Source organism: Bubalus kerabau, chromosome 20 (assembly GCF_029407905.1).
Source record: "Bubalus kerabau isolate K-KA32 ecotype Philippines breed swamp buffalo chromosome 20, PCC_UOA_SB_1v2, whole genome shotgun sequence".
Taxonomy (NCBI): Eukaryota; Metazoa; Chordata; class Mammalia; order Artiodactyla; family Bovidae; genus Bubalus; species Bubalus kerabau.
In genome coordinates, this window is record NC_073643.1 from 57956799 (window position 1) to 57975472 (window position 18674).

Genomic DNA, 18674 nt, shown 5'->3' on the forward strand with positions numbered 1-18674 from the left:
CAGCCAGTATGGAAAACAGCATGGAGGTTCCTTAAAAAATTAAAAATAGAACTACCATATGATCCAGGGATCCCACTACTGGGCATATACCATGAAAAAAAAAAACCTTAATTCAAAAAGACACACGCACTGCGATGTTTACTGCAGTATTCTTTATAATAGCCAGGGCTTCCCTGACAGCTCTGTTGGGAAAGAATCCACCTGCAATGCAGGAGACCTGGGTTCTATTCCTAAGTCGGGAAGATCCACTGGAGAAGGGATAGGCTACCCACTCCAGCATTCTAGGGCTTCCCTAGTGGCTCAGCTGGTAAAAAAAAAAAAAAAAAAAAATCCAGCTGCAATGAGGGAGACCTGGGTTCGAACCCTGGGTTGGGAATATCACCTGGAGAAGTGAACAGCTACCCACTTCAGTATTCTGGCCTGGAGAATTCCATGAACTAACTATACAGTTTATGGGGTTGCAAAGAGTCAGACATGACTAAGCAACTTTCACTTTCACTTTGGGCTTCCCTGGTGGCTCAGACGATAAAGAGTCCGCCGGCAGTGTGGGAAACTTGGGTTCGATCCCTGGGTCCGGAAGATCCTCTGGAGAAGGAAATGGCAACCCACTCCAGCATCCTGCCTGGAAAAATTTCATGGATGAGGAGCCTGGCAGGCTATAGTCCCTGGAGTCACAAAGAGTCAGACACGACTGAGCAACTTCATTTTCTTCTTTACAATAGCCAGGACATGGAAGGAACTTAAATATACATTGACACATGAATGGATGAAGATCTGGTGTGTGCGTATACACACACACAATGGAATATTACTCAACCATAAAAGGAAATTAAATTATTTGTAGAGAAATGAATGGAGCCAGAGACTGTCATAAAGAGTGAAGTTAGTCAAAAAGAGAAAAACAAGTATCATGTCTTAATGCATATGTATGAAATCTAGAAAAGTGGTACAGATGAACCTATGTGCAGGGCAGGAACAGAGACACAGACGTATGAATGTATGGACCTGGGGGTGGGGGAGGGAAGTGGGAAGAACTGGGAGACTGGGTTTGCCATATATACACTACTCTATGTAAAATAGATAGCTAGCGGGGACCTGCTGGATAGCACAGGGAGCTCAGCTCAGTGCTCTGTGGTGACCTCCAGGGGTGGGGTGGGTGAAGGAAGGTGACATATGTATACATACAGCTGATTCACTTTGTTGTACAATAAAACTAGCAACATTGTAAAGCAACACTACCCCAATTTTAAAAGGAGAGCAAGCTGGGGTAGCAATACTCACGTCAGACATAATAGGTATTAAAATAAAGTGCTGTAAGAGACAAGGAAGGACACTACATAATGATCAAGGGATCAATCCAAGAAGAAGGATATATGCATCTAACACAGGAGCACCTCAGTGTGCTGTGCTCAGTCGTGTCTCACTCTTTGCGACCTCATGGACTGTAGCCCGCCAGGCACCTCTGACCATAGCAAGAATACTGGAGTGGGTTGCCATGCCCTCCTCCAGGGGATCTTCCCAGCCCAGGAATAGCAACCAGGTCTCCTGCATTGCCGACGGATTCTTTACCAGCTGAGCCACCAGGGAAGCCCAAGAATACTGGAGTGGGTAGCCTATCCCTTCTCCAGGGGATCTTCCCGAACCAGGAATCAAACCAGAGTCTCCTGCATTGCGGATCGATTCTTTACCAGCTGAGTTACCAGGGAACAAGGCAAATGCTAATAGCCATAAAAGGGGAAATTGACAATAACACAGTAATATCAGGGGACTTTAATACCCCACTGACCCCATTGGACAGAATATTCAGGCAGGAAATAAATAAGGGAACATAAGCCTTAAATGACACAATAGACCAGATAGAGTCAATTAATATTTCAGGGCATTCCATCCAAAAGCAGCAGAATACACTTTCTCCCAAATCCACATGGAACATTCACTAGGACGGATCACATCTTGGGTCACAGATCAAGTCTTGGTACGTTCTGAAAAACTGAAATCGTATCAAGTATGTTTTCATAGCACTATGAGATAAATCAATTAGAGGGGGAAAAACTGTAAAAAACACAAACACATGGAGGTTAAACAATACGTTACTTAACAACCAATGAATCACTGAAGAAATCAAAAGAGGAAATAAAATACCTAGAGACAAATCACAATGAAAACAGGACAATCTTATTGCAAAAGCAGCTCTAAGAGGCAATTTACAGCATTAGAATCTTATCTCCAGAAACAGGAAAACTCTCAAATAAACAACATGACCTCATACCTAAAGGAACTAGAGAAAGAAGAGACAAATACCAAAGTTAGTAGGAGTGATGAGAATAGCAAAAAAAAAAAAAAAAAAAAAAAAGAATGAACTGAAAGCTGGTTCTTTGAGAAGATAAATAAAATTTATAAACTTTTAGAGAGACTCATCAAGAAAAAAAGAAAACAGATTCAAATCAGTAAAATTAGCAATGAAAGAAGAGAAATTTACAACTGACACCGCAGAAATGCAAGGCTCATAAGAGATTACTACAAGCAACTACACAACAATAAATTGGACAACCTGGAAGAAATGCACAAATCCTTGGAAAGGTACAAGCTTCCAAGACTGAACCGAGAAGAAACAGAAGATATAAACAGACCAGTTACAAGTCGTGACATTGAAACTGTAATTAAAAATCTTCCAACAAACAAATGTCCAGGACCAGGTGGCTTCACAGGTGAATTTGATCAAACATTTAGAGAAGTGATGTGAAAGTCACTCAGTTGTATCTGACTCTTTGCAGCCCCACGGACTATACAGTCCATGGAATTCTCCAGGCCAGAATACTGGAATGGGTAGCCTTTCCCTTCTCCAGTGGATCTTCCTGACCCAGGAATCAAACCGGGGTATCCTGCATTGCAGGCAGATTCTTTACCAGCTGAGCTAACAGGGAAGCCCATCAATCAAACATGTAGAGAAAAGTTAACACCTATTCTTCTGAAATGCTTCCAAAAAACTTGGGAGGAAGAACATTCCCAAATTCATTCTCTGAGGCTACCATCAGAGAATGGTATCTTGATCCATTTGGAATCGTCTTGATTCCAAACCCTGACAAAGATATCACAAAAAAAGAAAATTGCAAGCCAATATCACTGATGAACACAGACACGAAAATCATCAACAAATACTAGAAAACTGAATCCAACAACACATTAAATGATCATACACCATGATCAAGTGGGATTTATCCCAATGTTACAAGGATTCATCAATATCCACAAGTCAACCAGTGTGACATACCACATTAACAAATTGAAGAATAAAAACCATATAATCATCTCAATAGATGCAAAAAACTCTTGACAAAATTCAAAACACTCATTTAGGATGAAAACTTTAGAAACGAGGCATACAGGAAACCTACCTCAACATAATGAAGGCCACATATGACAAACCCACAGACAATGTCATTCTCAACGGTGAAAACCCGAAAGCATTTCCTCTAAAATCAGGAACAGGACAAGGAAGCCCACTCTTGTCACTATTATTCAACATAGTTTTGAAGTTCTAGCCACAGCAATCAGAGAAGAACAAGCGATAAAAGGAATCCAACTTGGAAAATTAAAAACTGTAGTGCTTGCAGATGACATGATACTATACATAATGCTCCTTGGAAGGAAAACTATGACAAATTTAGACAGTGTTATTAAAAAGCAGAGACATCACTTTGCTGAAAAAGGTCCATATAGTCAAAGCTATGGTTTTTCCAGTAGTCATGTATGGACAGATGTGAGAGCTGGACCATAAAGAAGGCTGAGCATCAAAGAATGGATGCTTTCAAATTGTGGTGTTGGAGAAGACTCTTGAGAGTCCCTTGGACTGCAAGATCAAACCAGTCATTCCTAGAGGAAATCAACCCTGAATATTCATTGGAAGGACTGATGCTGAAGGTGAAGCTCCAAGACTTTGGCTACCAGAATTAGGACAAAAAATGTATATAATTTGTATTAAAAAAAAATGGAGCTGGAGGAATCAAGCTCCCTGATTTTAGACTATACTACAGGCTACAGTAATCAAGACAGTATGGTACGGCACTAAAACAGAAATATAGATCAATTGAACAAAATAGAAAACCCAGAAATAACCCGACCCACCTGTGGTCACCTAATCTATGACAAAAGAAGCAAGAATATTCAGTGGAGAAAAGATAGTCTCTTCAATAAGTGGTGCTGGGAAAACTGGACAGCTACATGAAAAAGAATGAAATTAGAACACTTCCTAATGCCACACACAAAAATAAACTCAAAATGGATTAAAGTCCTAAAGGTAAGGCCAGAAACTATAAAACTCTTAGAGGAAAACAGGCAAAACACTCTGACATAAATCACAGCAAGATCTTTTTTGACCCATGTCCTAGAAAATATAAATCAACAAATGGGACTTAATTATACTGAAAAACTTTTGCACAGCAAAGGAAACCATAAACAACTGGAAAAGACAACCCTCAGAATGAGAGAAAATATTTACAAACAAACCAAGTGACAGAGGATTAGTCTCCAAAACACACCAACAGTTCATGCAGCTCAGTATCAAAAAATCAAACAAGTCCATCAAAAAATGGATGGAAGACCTAAACAGACATTTTTCCAATGAAGACACAAGATAGCCAACACATGCATAAAAAGAGGCTAACATCATTAATCATTAGAGAAATGCAGACCAAAACTACAATGAGATACCACCTCCACCAGCCAGAACGGCCATCATCACAAAATCTATGAACAATGATGAACGCTGGTGGGGGTGAGGAGAAAAGGGAAGCCTCTTGCACTGTTGGTGGGAATGTAAATTGATACAGCCACTATGAAGAACAGTAAGGAGGTTCCTTAAAAAACTGAAGATGGAACTACTATGTGGCCCAGCAATCTCACTACTTGGCATATACGGTGAAAAAAACATAATTCACAAAGACACATGCACCCCAGTGTTCGCTGCAGCGTTATTTACAACAGCCAGGACGTGAAAAGAACCTAGATGTCCGTCGTCAGATGAATGGATGAAGATATGGGTGTGCGTGCGTGTGTGTGTGTGTGTGTGTGTGTGTGTACACACACACACACTGGAATATTACTCAGCCATAAAAAGGAATGAAATTGGGTTATTGGTGGATGGAACTAGAGACCATCAGACAGAGTGAAGTAAGTTAGAGAAAAACAAGCATTGTATATTAATGCATCTACATGGAATCTAGAAAAGTGGTCTAGATGAACCTGTTTGATGGGCAGCAGCTGACACAGATGCAGAGAATGGGCACGTGTTCGTGGGGGTGGGGAGGGGAGTGGGGTGAACGGGGAGGCCGTGTGAAACAGACGCCTAGGAGGACCCTGCTGCGCAGCACAGGCTGCTCGGCTCAGCGCTCTGCAGTCACCCAGACGGGTGGGGGGGGCAGAGGGAGGCCATGTGCGTGCATACACCTGATCATTTTGTTGTACAGCAGAACCTAACGACACTGCTAAACAACTATACCCCAATTTAAAAAGAAAGAAAGAAAGCTGGGGTAGCAATACTCATAAGAGAAAACAGATCTTAAAGATTGCTACAAGAGACAAGGAAGGACACTACATAATGATCAAGGGATTCATCCAAGAAGAAGATAGGACAATCGTAAATATGTATGCACCCAACACAGAAGTACCTCAATACATAAGGCAAATGGTAATGTCCGTAGAAGGGGAAATCAACAATAACGCAGTAACAGTGGGGGCCTTTAACACCCCATGCCACCAACGGAGAGGACATTTGGGCAGAAAACAAGCAAACATAAGTCTTAAATGCTACAACAAACCAGGCAGATTCAATTCGTATTTTTCGGGCATTCCATCCCAAAGCAGCAGAGTATACCTGCTCCTCACACCCACAGGGAACATTTCCCAGGACAGATCACATCTTGGGTCACAAATCAAGCCTCAGTACATTTTTAAACATTGAAATCATATCAAGTATCTTTTCTGACTGCAACCTTATGAGATTAGAAATATATTACAGGAAAAAAAAAAAAACACACAAATACAGGAAGGTGAGACAACATGTTACCAAACAACCAACCAATCACTGAAGAAATCAAAGGAGAAGTCAAAAATACCGAGAGACAAATCACAGTGAAAACACAACTATCCTAATGCAAAAGCAGCTCTGAGAGGATTTATAGCATTAGAATCTTATCTCAGGAAACAAGAGACATCTCAAAGAACCTATCCTTACACCTAAAGCAACTAGAGAAAGAACAAATAAAAACCCAAAGTGAGTAGAAGGAGAGACATCATAAAAATCAGAGTGGCAATAAATGAAACAGAAACAAAGAAAACCAATATTAAAAATCAACAAAACTAAAAGCTGGTTCTTTGAAAAGATAAACTGGTAAACCTTTAGCTAGACTCATCAGGAAAAAAAGGAAAAGTGTTCAAATGAACAACATTAGAAATGAAAAGTGAGAAATTACAACTGACACCACAGAAATACAAACGCTCAAAAAAGATTACTATAAGTAACTATGGGCTTCCCCGGTGGCTCTGCTGGTAAAGAATCCACCTGCAATGCAGGAGACCTAGGTTCAATCCCTGGGTTGGGAAGATCCACTGGAGAAGGGACAGCTACTCACTCCCATATTCTGGCCTGGAGAATTTCATAGACTATAGTCCATGGGGTTGCAAAGAGCTGGACACGACTGAGCGACTTTCACTTTCACAAGTAACTATATGCCAACACATTGGACAACCTGGAAGAAATGCACAAATCCTTAGAAAGGTACAACCTTCCAAGACTGAACCAGGAAGAAACAGAAGATATAACCAGACCAATCATGAGTACTGAAAATAAAACTGTAATTAAAAATCTTCCAATAATCACAAGTCAAGGACCAGATGGCTTCATAGGCAAACTCTATCACACACTTAGAGAAGAGTTAACACCTATCCTTCTGAAACTCTTTCCAAAAGATTGCAGAGGAAGAAGCACCCACTAACTCATTCTATGAGGCCACCATCACCCTGATTCCAAAACCAGGCAAATACCACAAAAAAAGAAAATTACAGGTCAGTATCTCTGATGAACATAGATAGAAAAATCCTCAACAAACACTAGCAAACTGAATCCAACAACACATTAAAGGATCATACGCCAGGATCAAGAGGGATTTATCCCAACGATGCAAGAATTCGTCAGTATTCCACACATCAACCAATGTGATATATCACATTAACAAACTGAAGAATAAAAACCATATGATCATCTCAATAGATGCAAAAAATGCTTGGTAAAATTCAAAATACCCATTTATGATAAAAACTCTTTAAAAAGTGGGCATAGAGGGAGCCTACCTCAACATAATCAAGGCCACATATGACAAACCCACAGCAACCCTCATCATTCTCAATGGTGAAAAACTGAAAGCATTTCCTCTAAAATCAGGAACAAGACAAGGAAAGTTCACTCTCACTACTATTATGCAACAGTGCTTTGAAAGTCCTAGCCATGGCAATCAGAAGAAAAAGAGAGAAAAGGAATCCAAATTGGAAAAGTAATGCTGTCAGTGTTTGCAGACATGATATTATTACATGGAGAATTCTAAAGATGCCATGAAGAGAGCTCATCAATGAAATCAGCACCGTTGCAGAGTACAAAATGAGTCCACAGAAATCTCTTGCAGGACTTCCCTGGTGGCCCAGTGGTTGAGAATCCACCTGCCCATGCCAGGGACACAGGTTTGTTCCCTGGTCTGGGAAGATTCCATATGCCGTGGAGCAACTAAGCCCGCACGCCACAACTACTGAAGCCCGCGTGCCCCCAAAAGAGAAGACACCGGAATGAGAAGCCCGCACGCCACAACTGGAGAGTGTGCCCCCACTCACCACAACTCAGAAAGTCTGCATGCAGCAACAAAGGTCCAGCACAGTCAAAAAAACATATATATATCTTGAATTCTTATATACTAACAATGAAAGATCAGAAAGAGAAATTAAGGAGACCATTCTATTTACCACTGCAACAGAGAATAAAATACCTACGTATAAACCTACCTAAGGATGTAAAAGAAGTCTACTCAGAAAACTATAAAATACTGGTGAAAGAAATCAAAGGTGACACAAACAAATGGAGAGATATACCGTGTTCCTAGGTTGAAAGAATCAACATTGTGAAAATGACTATACCATCCAAAGCAATCTACGGGTTCAATGCAATCCCTAACCAATGATCAATGGCACTTTTCACAGAATTAGAACAAAAAATTTTCCAACTTGTATGAAAACACAAAAGACCCCAAACAGCCAAAGCAATCTCTAGAAAGAAAAACAGAGCTGGAGAAATTAAGCTCCCAGACTGCAGACTACTACAAAGCTACCATAATCCAACGTTTCGCTGCACCATGATTTACAATAGCCAGGACATGCAAGCAACCTAAACGCCCATCAACAAAGGGATGGATGAAAAAGATGTGGAACATCTATACAACGGAATATTACTCAGTCATATAAAAGGAAGAAAGCAAGGCCATATGAAGCAACACGGATTGACACAGAGGTTGTCACTGAATGAAGTACGTCAGACACAAAAAGACACATATATGATATTGCTTGTGTGTGGAACCTAAAGACAGAGTACAAATGACCTTATTTACAAAACAGAAGCAGAGGCACAGATGTGGAAGACAAACAACAGTTACCACAGGATAAGCTGGCGGGGCATAAATTGGAAGACTGGGACTGAGAGTTACACACTACTATTTATGCAACAGATAACTAATAATAACTTGCTTTACAGCACAGGGAGCTCCACTCTGTACTCTGTAATGGCCTGTACGGTAAAAGAACCTAAAAATAAGTGGACACACGTGTATGTGGGCTTCCCAGGTCCCTCACTGGTGAAGGATTCACCCGCCAAGTAGGAGACGCAGGTTCAGTCCCTAGTTTGGGGAGATTCCCCTGGAGAAGGAAATGGATAGCCACTCCAGTAGTCTTGCCTGGGAAATTTCAAGGGCAGAGCAGCCCGGTGGGCTACAATCCATGGAGTCACAAAGAGTCAGACACAACTTAGCAGCTCGACAACAACGACGTATGCTCATGTATAACCTAATCACTTTGCTGTACGCTGGAAACTAACAGAGCAATGTAAATCAACTGCACTTCAACAAAAAGTTTAAAAAAACTAATGGGATCTAATTAAACTTCAAAGTTTTGCATAGCAAAAAAAAAAAAAAAATCTGCTATACGAAAAGGCAAGCCACAAACTGTGAGAAAATATTTACAAACAAAGCAACTGACAAGGGATTAATCTCCAAAATATACAAACAGCTCATCCAGCTCAATATTAAAAACTCAATCAAAAAATGGGCAGATGATCTACATAGACATTTCTCCAAAGAAGACATACAGATGGCCAAAAAGCACATGAAAAAATGCTGAACATCACTAATTATTAGAGAAAGGCAAGTCAGAACAATCACCGCACACTAGTCAGGATGGCCATCATCAAAAAGTCTACAAAAAATAAATGCTGGCAAGGGTGTGGAGTAAAGGAGACCCTCCTACACTGTTGGTGGGAATGTAGATTGGTTCAGTCACTGTGGGAGAGAACAGTATGAAGGTTCCTTAAAAAACTAAATATAGAATTACTGGATGATATAGCGATCCCACTCCCGGGCATGTACTCAGAGAAAATCATAATTCAAAAGACACATGCACCTCATTATTCGCTGCAGTACTGTTTACAACAGCCAAGACATGAAAGCAATCAGAATATTCATCAACAGAGCAGTGGGTAAAGATGTGGTACATGTATACAATGGACTATTACTCAGCCCTAAAAAAGAACAAAATAATGACATGTGCAGCAACGTGGATGAACTTAGAGATTTATCACACTGAGTGAAGTAAGTCAGAGAAAGAGAAATACCATATGATATTGGTTTTATGCAGAGTATACAAAATGGTAGAAATGAACTTATTCATAAAACAGAAATAGAGTCACAGCTGTGGAAAGCAAACTTCTGGTTACCAGGGGAGAAAGGGGAAAGGGATCAATTGGGAGATTGGGACTGACATATACACACTATTATATATAAAACAGATGACTAATCAGGACCTGCTGTAAAGCACAGGGAATTCTACTCAATCCTCTGAAGTCACCTGTACGGGAAAAGAATCTAAAGAATAGATATATGTATACTGTACACCTGAAATTAATACACTGTAAATCAACTATACTGAAATATGAATTTTTACAAAATAAAGTTGGAAAAAACTCCACCCGAAAACCCTAGATGTCAGCAAAAATTGTAAAGAGACCTTATCAAATTTACCCTGTATTGCCTCCTGGCTATGAAGAACACAGTGTCTGAGAATATTCATTTTGGGACCAGAGCCTGCAAATCAGTGGAGTCTCAGGTCAGCCAGGACCTCGGGGCCTCAACTGCGTCCCATCCCCCATCTCCAAGAGCAGGGAGGGGGCCCCAAGGAGATCCGAGCCCTCCCAGCTGCAGAGGGAGAGGCTTTCTGGAGGGGCCTGGCCTGGGCCTGACAGCTCTGAGACCGGCTGCAACATGGGACTGCTTGTTGCAGGGCTGGCACCTGGACAAACATCTGCTCCAGCAACAGGACAGACAGACCACAAGGGACTGCAAACAACTACACCACGGCGTGTGTGCCAGCCGCTCAGTCGTGTCCGCCTCTCTGCAACCCGTGGACTGTGGCCCGCCAGGCTCCTCTGTCCGTGGGATTTCCCAGACACAAATACTGGAGTGGGTTACCATGTCCTTCTCCAAGGGATCTTCCCGACCCAGGGATTGAACCCGGGTCTCCTGCACTGAAGGTTAATTCTTTACTGTCTGAGCCACCACAGAAGCAGTGGAGGCAAATTATGGACAAGAAGATACAAAAAACCCCCAAAACTCGACCGCTACTTCTGATGAGCTGGGAGCAAAAGCAGGGTGCTGCGCATGCCCCCCGCACTCCACACCTCTAAAGGGACGGACAGACCACCTAGGTGATTCTTTGGCCTGACCCCTGAACACACCCCTACCCTCGCCCCATATGAGGAATCAATTCGCCCCCACCTCAGCGAGCGAACGAGGGAACCTGTTACTTGTTTTCATTCCTCCTTCTGCAGCAGGAACTGCAATAAATCACTGCCTGAATTTCTGATCGATTTCTCTTGTTTTAGGAGGCCAAGAACCATGGACGGTAGCATGCTATCTGGGACAGTTATGGACAGTTGCCCACTTCCCAGGAGAGGATCTGGGCACGTCCGAGACCACAGAAGGAAGCCTCCCCATGACCCGAGCGCACCTGAATCTTGTTTCAGCGTCACCACAGGTGGTAAGTCTGCCTTCCTGGCCCCCGGGATCCTCATCTGGGCAATGCTTTCCCCTCCCCCATGTCCTCTCCTCATCTTATCCTTCCAAGAGAATGGACATCAGGCAGCTACAACATCGCTTCTCCCAGCTTGTGCGACCTGCTCCCTCTGGCCAAGGGCTCTCCCTATGGGAGGTTTATCTCATGAGTGATAGACATGCAAACCTCAGCCCGGAGCTCGAAGTCCAATCACCCCCAATATCCTCACCTTTGTTTCCCTGCCGCCAAGAGAAGTCCCCTTGGGAACGGGCCCAAGCAGCAGATTTCCATCACACACTTGTGTACACACACGTGAGAGTCCCAAAGATGACGGACCCCCGGCTGGTTTCCAGGCTTGCTCACCCTGTGGGCAGTGGTCAGGGTGCCCCCTCCTTCACTGGCCCTTTCTGGAGGCACACAGGTTGGTGTCTGAACAGACACCTGCAGGGGGCGGGTGGAAATGGCATTTTCTCCGTCTCTTCCTCTTTCTCGGTTTTTTCTGTCTCTCCTACGTTTACCTCTCCCTTGATCCTCACCCACTACACTCCCACCCAATTCATCCTGAAGTCTTATCTGTGTCTTTATAAGCTTTGGTCACTGATGTCTTTGTTGTATGTAGTTTCATCTGTCCGGCAGCTCCTGCAAGTCTCTGCCAAGACACGGTGGAGAATTTAAGCCTCGAAATACAAACACAGCCCACACTGCCTGAGACTCCAGCCTTGGGTTATTTGGGGGGAATTTTAAAGAACAAAAAAGAAAAAGAGAGGGGCTTGTGTCTCTCTCTTCTGCCTTTGCAACGTAACTCTTCTGCCTGGGCTCCAAGAATTACCTGATCCATCCCAAACTGAGGAAGAAAAGAGACCTTTTTGAATTCCAGCAGGAAAACTATGAGATCCCTGATTCTGCAGAAATTAACTTATCTAGCTTAGGCTTGTGGGTTTAATACAGACCTGTCTTTAGAGTTACCAATATGACACTTTTACTGTACCCAGGGTTACTGAAAGTCAGTAAGTACACATTGTTTCTGTTATTATAAAATCCATCATCAGAGAATAACCTGATACGATTAAACTTTTATGCACATATAACTGCAAAAAGAGCTTTTTGGTAAACGCTATAGGAATCATCATGCTTTGGAAATGTCCGTCTAGAATGTTGTTTAGTTGCTCAGTCATGTCCGCCTCTCTGAGACCCCATGGAGTGTATCCTCCCAGGCTCCTCTGTCCTTGGGATTTCCCAGGCAAGAATACTGGAGTGGGTTACCATTTCCTTCTCCAGGGGATCTTCCCGACCCAAGGATCAAACCCAGGTCTCCTGCATTGGCAGGTGGATTCTTTACCACTGAGCAACCAGGGGAGCCCTCCATCTAGAATAGTTCCTCCAAATTTTGGCACCTTGAAAAGAAACTAAGTATCCAGGTCAGTTCAAATAACATGAAATATTGGAACATTCATTGCTAGGCAGGTCTGCGTTTACCTGCTTGTGTCATCTTGTGAGAGGGAAACTAAACACATTTGGGTTTATGGGACACACGTCTTGCACCACATTAAGGACAGAAATTGTGCTTTGGGAAGACACATGTTTCTAGAGGTTATGGGATGTTCCAATCAGGGGCTGCTAATGTAAAAGACAGTTCATGGTGGCTTAAGGAGAGGATGTGTGTTTGCAGACAAGAAGGTATGAGGAATGGAAATATATCTTCTTAAAAGGAAAAAGGTGACTTCTGTCCTACAGCTGGTGATTTCTGAATGCAAAGAATAAGGGACAGGATAACACAGCTCCAGAAAGTTGCAGAAGGTTTGGGACAAGGAACACCGGGAAAAGTGTTTGTTTGTGCTCCGGACTTCCTGAGCTTGGGTTAAATTTAATCAGGAAGATGAATTTTATTAAGAGTAGGCTGATGCAAGACTGGATCTGGCTTCTCTCTCCCCGAAGAGAACAAAGTTGTCCTAGAACCCTGCTCTTGACCACAGATCTTGTGAGTTTCTGGGTCTTTAATCTGCATTTACTTTCAAAACCTTGTTTTCAACTCAGCTCAAGGAATAAGTACTTTCACCTTATTCTATGTCCAAAAATCCTCTCTGGGAATATTCCCACCTCTAGGTCCTCAGGTCCTGACCCCCGTGGCAGTTTTCATGGTGAATCTATAAGAAGAGGTGTGCAGGTTTGAATTTATCAGGCGGAGGTTGTCATTCTGTCTCACCTGGCAGGCCATCACGGTTATTCTGGCCCACTGTGACACCCCCGAAGAAAAGGCGTGTATACTGAGCAAGGCCAGGGAACATGCAGATGGCCTACTGGCCACCAATCCATACCACCAAACTGATCAGGCAGGTACATCAGGGACATAATCCCAGAATATGACCCACCCTGGGAGACAAATTCCCCCCCCCACCGCAAAATGTAAGGATTTTATCCTGGCTCTTTTAGAAACAATGGAGCTTGTGATCCAAGGAGCAGTAATCCACAGTAGTGCCCATCAGAGGGAGGGATCTTCTGTGAACCAGTGGAAAAAAAAAGTGGAAGTGTTAGTTGCTCAGTCCTGTCTGACTCTTTCACAACCCCATGACTGTAGCCTGCCAGGCTCCTCTGTCCATGGGATTCTCCAGGCAAGAATACTGGTGTGGGTTGCCATTTCCTTCTCCAGGGGATCTTCCCAACTCAGCGATCGAACCCAGGTCTCCTGCATTGCAGGCGGATTCTTTACCATCTGTGCCACCAGGGAAGCCCAAGCTGATTGAATTGCAAAACACACAGCTTGCGTGCAAGAGCCTAAGTTGTGGTCCTAGTGATTGGCCCCCCTGAACCCCCTGGTCTTCCCTAGTACTCCCCACAGGAACAAGAAATGCTGAGAAATGGAGCTAAGAGAGAGGAAGCACAGGTTAGTATGAAGAGTAGAGTAAGCTTCTAGTCCCGGAGGCCCCACAATGGAAACTAAGAGTTGACATGATGCCATCCACTAAGGGAGGGACGCACTATGGGATTTAATGCAAAAGGCTTTTTCAGGGAAGGGGCTTAAAAGAACAGTAAAGCAAGCAACATTGGCCTGTGACTTATGTGCCCATAATAATCTGAAAGGGATCTTCCCAACCCAGGGGCCAAGCTGGTTTCCTGCAATTATAGGCAGATTCTTGACTGTCTGAGCCACCAGGGAAGCCCCATAACAATGCCCAGACCCATCCAATCCCTCCTCTGTTACTCAGGCCAATTCAGTGCCGAGTGACATATCCAGGGGACGATTGGCAGTTAGATTTCACCCAAATGCCCCCACGATCAAGATAAAAGTATGGTCTGGGGTTGGTTGATACTTTTACACAATGGGTTGAAGCCTTCCCCACCTGACCTGAAAAGGCTATGGACATCTGTAAGTTCCTTTTAAAAAGAAGTAATTCCTGCTTTGGACTTCCCAAGTCTCCCCAGAGCCATAATGGGCCCCCTTTTATAGCCAAAATCACGCAGGGGCTCACAACAGCCCTAGGGATAGACTACAAGCTACACACTTCATGTTTGACTGTCTGCGACCCCATGGACCGTAGCCTGCCAGGCTCCTCTATCCATGGGGATTTTCCAGGCAAGGATACTGGAGTGGGTTGCCATGCCCTCCTCCAGGGGATCTTCTCGACCCAGGGACTGAACCCGTGTCTCCTACGTTGGCAGGCGGGTTCTTTACCTGTAGCACCATCTGGGAAGCCCAATTGTATGATTTAGTTCATGTGAAATGCCAGGAATGGGCGAATCAGCGCTAGATAGTAGAGTAGCGGTTGCCAGGGGCTGGGAGGTGGGTGGTGAAGGGGAGTGACTGCTAACAGGTACAGGTTTTCGTCTAGAGGAGATGAAAATTGACTGTGGAAACAAATAGACAACCGTGAACGTGCTAAAAGCCACTGTACACTGTACATGAGTGAATTACTGAGCTATCTCAGCAAGATGTTATATTTAAAAAGTTGCAAATGAGAGTAGGATACAGGGGTGAGGAGGGAGCCGGTGAGAGAGGTCGTCAGTCACCATAAACCACATAAAAGTGGTTTAAATATGAAACCTGATTTAAACACGGTGATTAGAAATGCTGACTTCCAACCAATCTGTAAAAACTAAAGACTGAAGAAAAGGAATCAAGTAGCTAATATATATATATATATTTTTTTTTTTAAAAACCACATTTTAAAGTGAAAAGAAAAGACAAAACACCATCTAAAAACTCTAGACCTCAGTAACATTTGTATAGAGACTTAATCAAATTCAACCTCTGTTGTTTCCCAGCCAGGAGGAGCCCGGTGTCTGAGAATATTCATTTTGGGGTCAGAGACGGCTAGTCCACGGAACCTGAGGTCAGTCGGACCTTGGAGTGTCACTCTCGGAGCCTCGGCCTTCCCAGCCCCCGCCTCCCACAGCAGGAGCCCTAGCGTGGTCTGAGCCCTTCCCGCTGCAGGGTTAGCGGGTTTCTAGAGGGGCCTGGCCCTGGATGAGAGCTCTAACTGCTGCCCTATCTCCCCCAAACCACCCCCTGTCCCAGGGAGCCATCCCCGAGTCTCTCTTCTCCCCCCGCCCTCCAAATTGTTCAGCTCCTCATTCTGCAGTTACTCGATGCCTGCTGTATACTAGGGTGTCCAAAAGAAGAGCTCAGGGTCCTTACAAACCTGTCTCTCTGCTTCTCTCCCCAACAGTGGTGCCCATCTCTCATACCTACCCAGACACCCAAACAGGTGCCCAGGGCATGTCCTGAGCACCCCCTCCCCCCGAGGCAGGAAACAGATAGCAACAGGCTTGCACCGTTTCTCCCCTATGGACAGAAACTCCATAAAAGCACATGATGGGGGAGGCTGGATCCTGCCCAGATAAAAGATCACATATTCCTCGTTGTCGAAGTTAAGGAGGCCTCCCCGACGACACAGGCATAGAAAGGCTCCTTGGAGGTCAAAAAGAGAGTGGGTGTCACCCCATGGCAAGTAATGTCCGCTACCCATAGGCCTCCGCGCTAGACTCCATCTCGGCTCAGAGAAGCGCACACACACGTGGGAGGAGGCTGAGATGTACCAGATACAGACGCACAAGCAGGCAAAGCAAGGTGCCTGGCCCAGGGAAACCCAGGAGAATTGCCCCATAAAGGCGATTCAAACCACGAGGGCACGACCCTCTCTGAGCCCGCCCATGTGTCTACATCCACATGTACTCTTTTTCCTCCTAATCAACCATGGACTTGCTTCACTACTTTCCGTCTCTATGTGGAAACTCACTTCCACACAGGCGACAAGCTAGGGCCTCATCACTGGCCACTGGTCCCTGGGGGTCTGGTGGCCAGGATTCGACGCTCTCCCTGCCACTGCCTGGCTTCAGTCTCTGGCCGGGAATCGAAACCCTGAGGTCACTCCTGCTCCCCACAAGCTTCTCAGCCGCCATCCCCAGGGTGCAGACTTTCTCATCCTCTCCACACGCGTCTTGAATCTCGCATCCCTCAGAGGCCATTGCCTTCACACTTGACCTTGAACCTGGGAGGCTCATCCGATCAGCCCCTGCCCCCATCACTGCTGTTCTCCCAACTCGGCCCCAGTCGGAGGGAAGACGCACAGCATCCACCTCCAAAACCAAGCCCTCCACCAGCATGCTCCCCTCCAGGCCCTGGCCCCAGCCAGGCTGTCCCCTCGGCCTTGTCGGCCGTGACCATCCAAGCCGCTGTCACTCACCCTTTAAGGCCCAAACAGCACTGAGCCGCCCTGCCCTGTGCTTCCCAGGCACTTGGACCTATTCTGTCTCCAAAGACGTCTTCGCAAATACTCTGAACACGTCCCCTGTCCCACCCTCCTTCAGGAGTTGCCTCCTCTGGGAAGCCTACCCTGACCACCTAGAGCAGGTCAGGAGACTCCTCTGGGCTCCGACAGCCCTCTGGCTCCCCGCCACTCAAGCACGTGCCAGCATTATCAAATGGGCATCTATCAGGAGGTGGCATCTATCAGGAGGCGGCTTGCCTCCCAGCCTGGGAGCTCCTGGAAGGGATGAAGCGGGTCTGTGTGCCTCAGGGGACCCCATATCCAGAGAATCCTGAGGCGCTGTATGCTGGTTGAAAGCTGGGACGCCACCCTACAGCCAAAGCCCAGTCGCGCCTCAAGCGCTTGCCCGCCTATTGCTGGAGCCCTTCAATTAGCTCCAGCTGGGCAGAGCCCCTCGCCCGAGCAAATGGGCTCCAGCTGGGGAGGCCCCTGCTCTCTCCTCCCTGCCAGCCTCCCACCTCTGGCATCAGCTCTTCTGCCCCTTGGCAGGGTGGGCGGTGTGCGGTGTCTTGGGCCAGCCTGAGGGAGGAGGGGGCAGGAAGGAAGCATTCAGGACCCCCAGGGAACAGGCTCTCTCCCGGACAGAGGGGGCTGCTCCATGAGCTCACCTGGCTTTTCAGACCCTGACAGCCTGGACGACCCCTCTGCGGAGGCCGAGGAGGCCGAGGAGACCGAGGAGGTAGAGGAAGAGGGGTCACTGGAAGCGACGCTCCCGGGAGCCATTTTGCAGGCAGAAAGATACAGGCGGCCCCCTCAACCAGCGTGAGGCCCCCAGCCCGCCTGCTCGCCTTACATACCCCCCAATTAGCCCCTGATTGGGCGGGAGGCGCGGAGCTGCTGATTGGGCAGGAGGCTGGGAGGGGGCCCTGCAGCCCCGCCTGGAGCGCCGACCATGCCTCAGCCGCGGCCACGTGCTCCTGTGTGACCTTGCCCGTGTGCCTGACTTCTCTGGGTCTCAGCCCCCATGGTGAAAGGAAGGGGGCTCAGATGCTTGGTCCGCTCTGTGCCTCCACACAGCAGAGCCTGGGGGTGCAGACGGGGAACTGGCACGCCTGGGCCAGTGGAGGTAGCCTCCGGGAGGTGAGGCCCTCCCCACCCCACCTCACCTCCCCCAACCCGGTGCCCACCCCTGTGCCCAGGCCTCAGCTGGCTTCCACTGTCTCAGGAAGCAGCAGGTGGAGGCCGGCCAGTGGGTTCACCTGGAGCAGACACCCCCAGGTCAGCCTGTCGTGACCTCCTTCTGTGTTGTAAGAAAGAGTTTCTAAGGAGGACAGAGTGATGTTTAAATTACTCAACAAAAGTCTCTATAAATAAGGACAACATCCACTGGGAAAACCGACAAAGAACACGAATTCACCAGAAAGGCAAACAAACACAGGAAAACAGCCTCGACGTCTTTGGCACTCAGGAAAATTTAAATCGAAACAACGATGAGCTACTCCTTTTCTCGTCAAACTGATAAAAACTGAAGACAAAGTGTTGGCAAGGATGTGGAAGCCAGGCCCTCGCTGTCTCTGCCAGGGTGTAAATTGGGTGCAGCCTACTATGGAAAGG

The 18674-nt window shown here is 45.8% G+C and overlaps 1 protein-coding gene across 2 annotated transcripts in view; it reads right to left on the reverse strand.

The window, feature by feature from the left end:
- The window catches only part of LOC129635172 (histone H1.8), a 32472-nt gene extending 14561 nt beyond the window's left edge, over positions 1–17911 (reverse strand). The window contains exon 1 of one of the 2 annotated variants that reach the window (XM_055557912.1): positions 17729–17911. In XM_055557912.1, coding sequence (XP_055413887.1) covers positions 17729–17843 — 115 coding nt within the window. In that variant the 5' untranslated portion in view covers positions 17844–17911. The remainder of the gene's footprint in view (positions 1–17728) is intronic. The other variant, XM_055557911.1, reaches the window with a different exon arrangement.
- Positions 17912–18674: the final 763 nt, after the last annotated feature.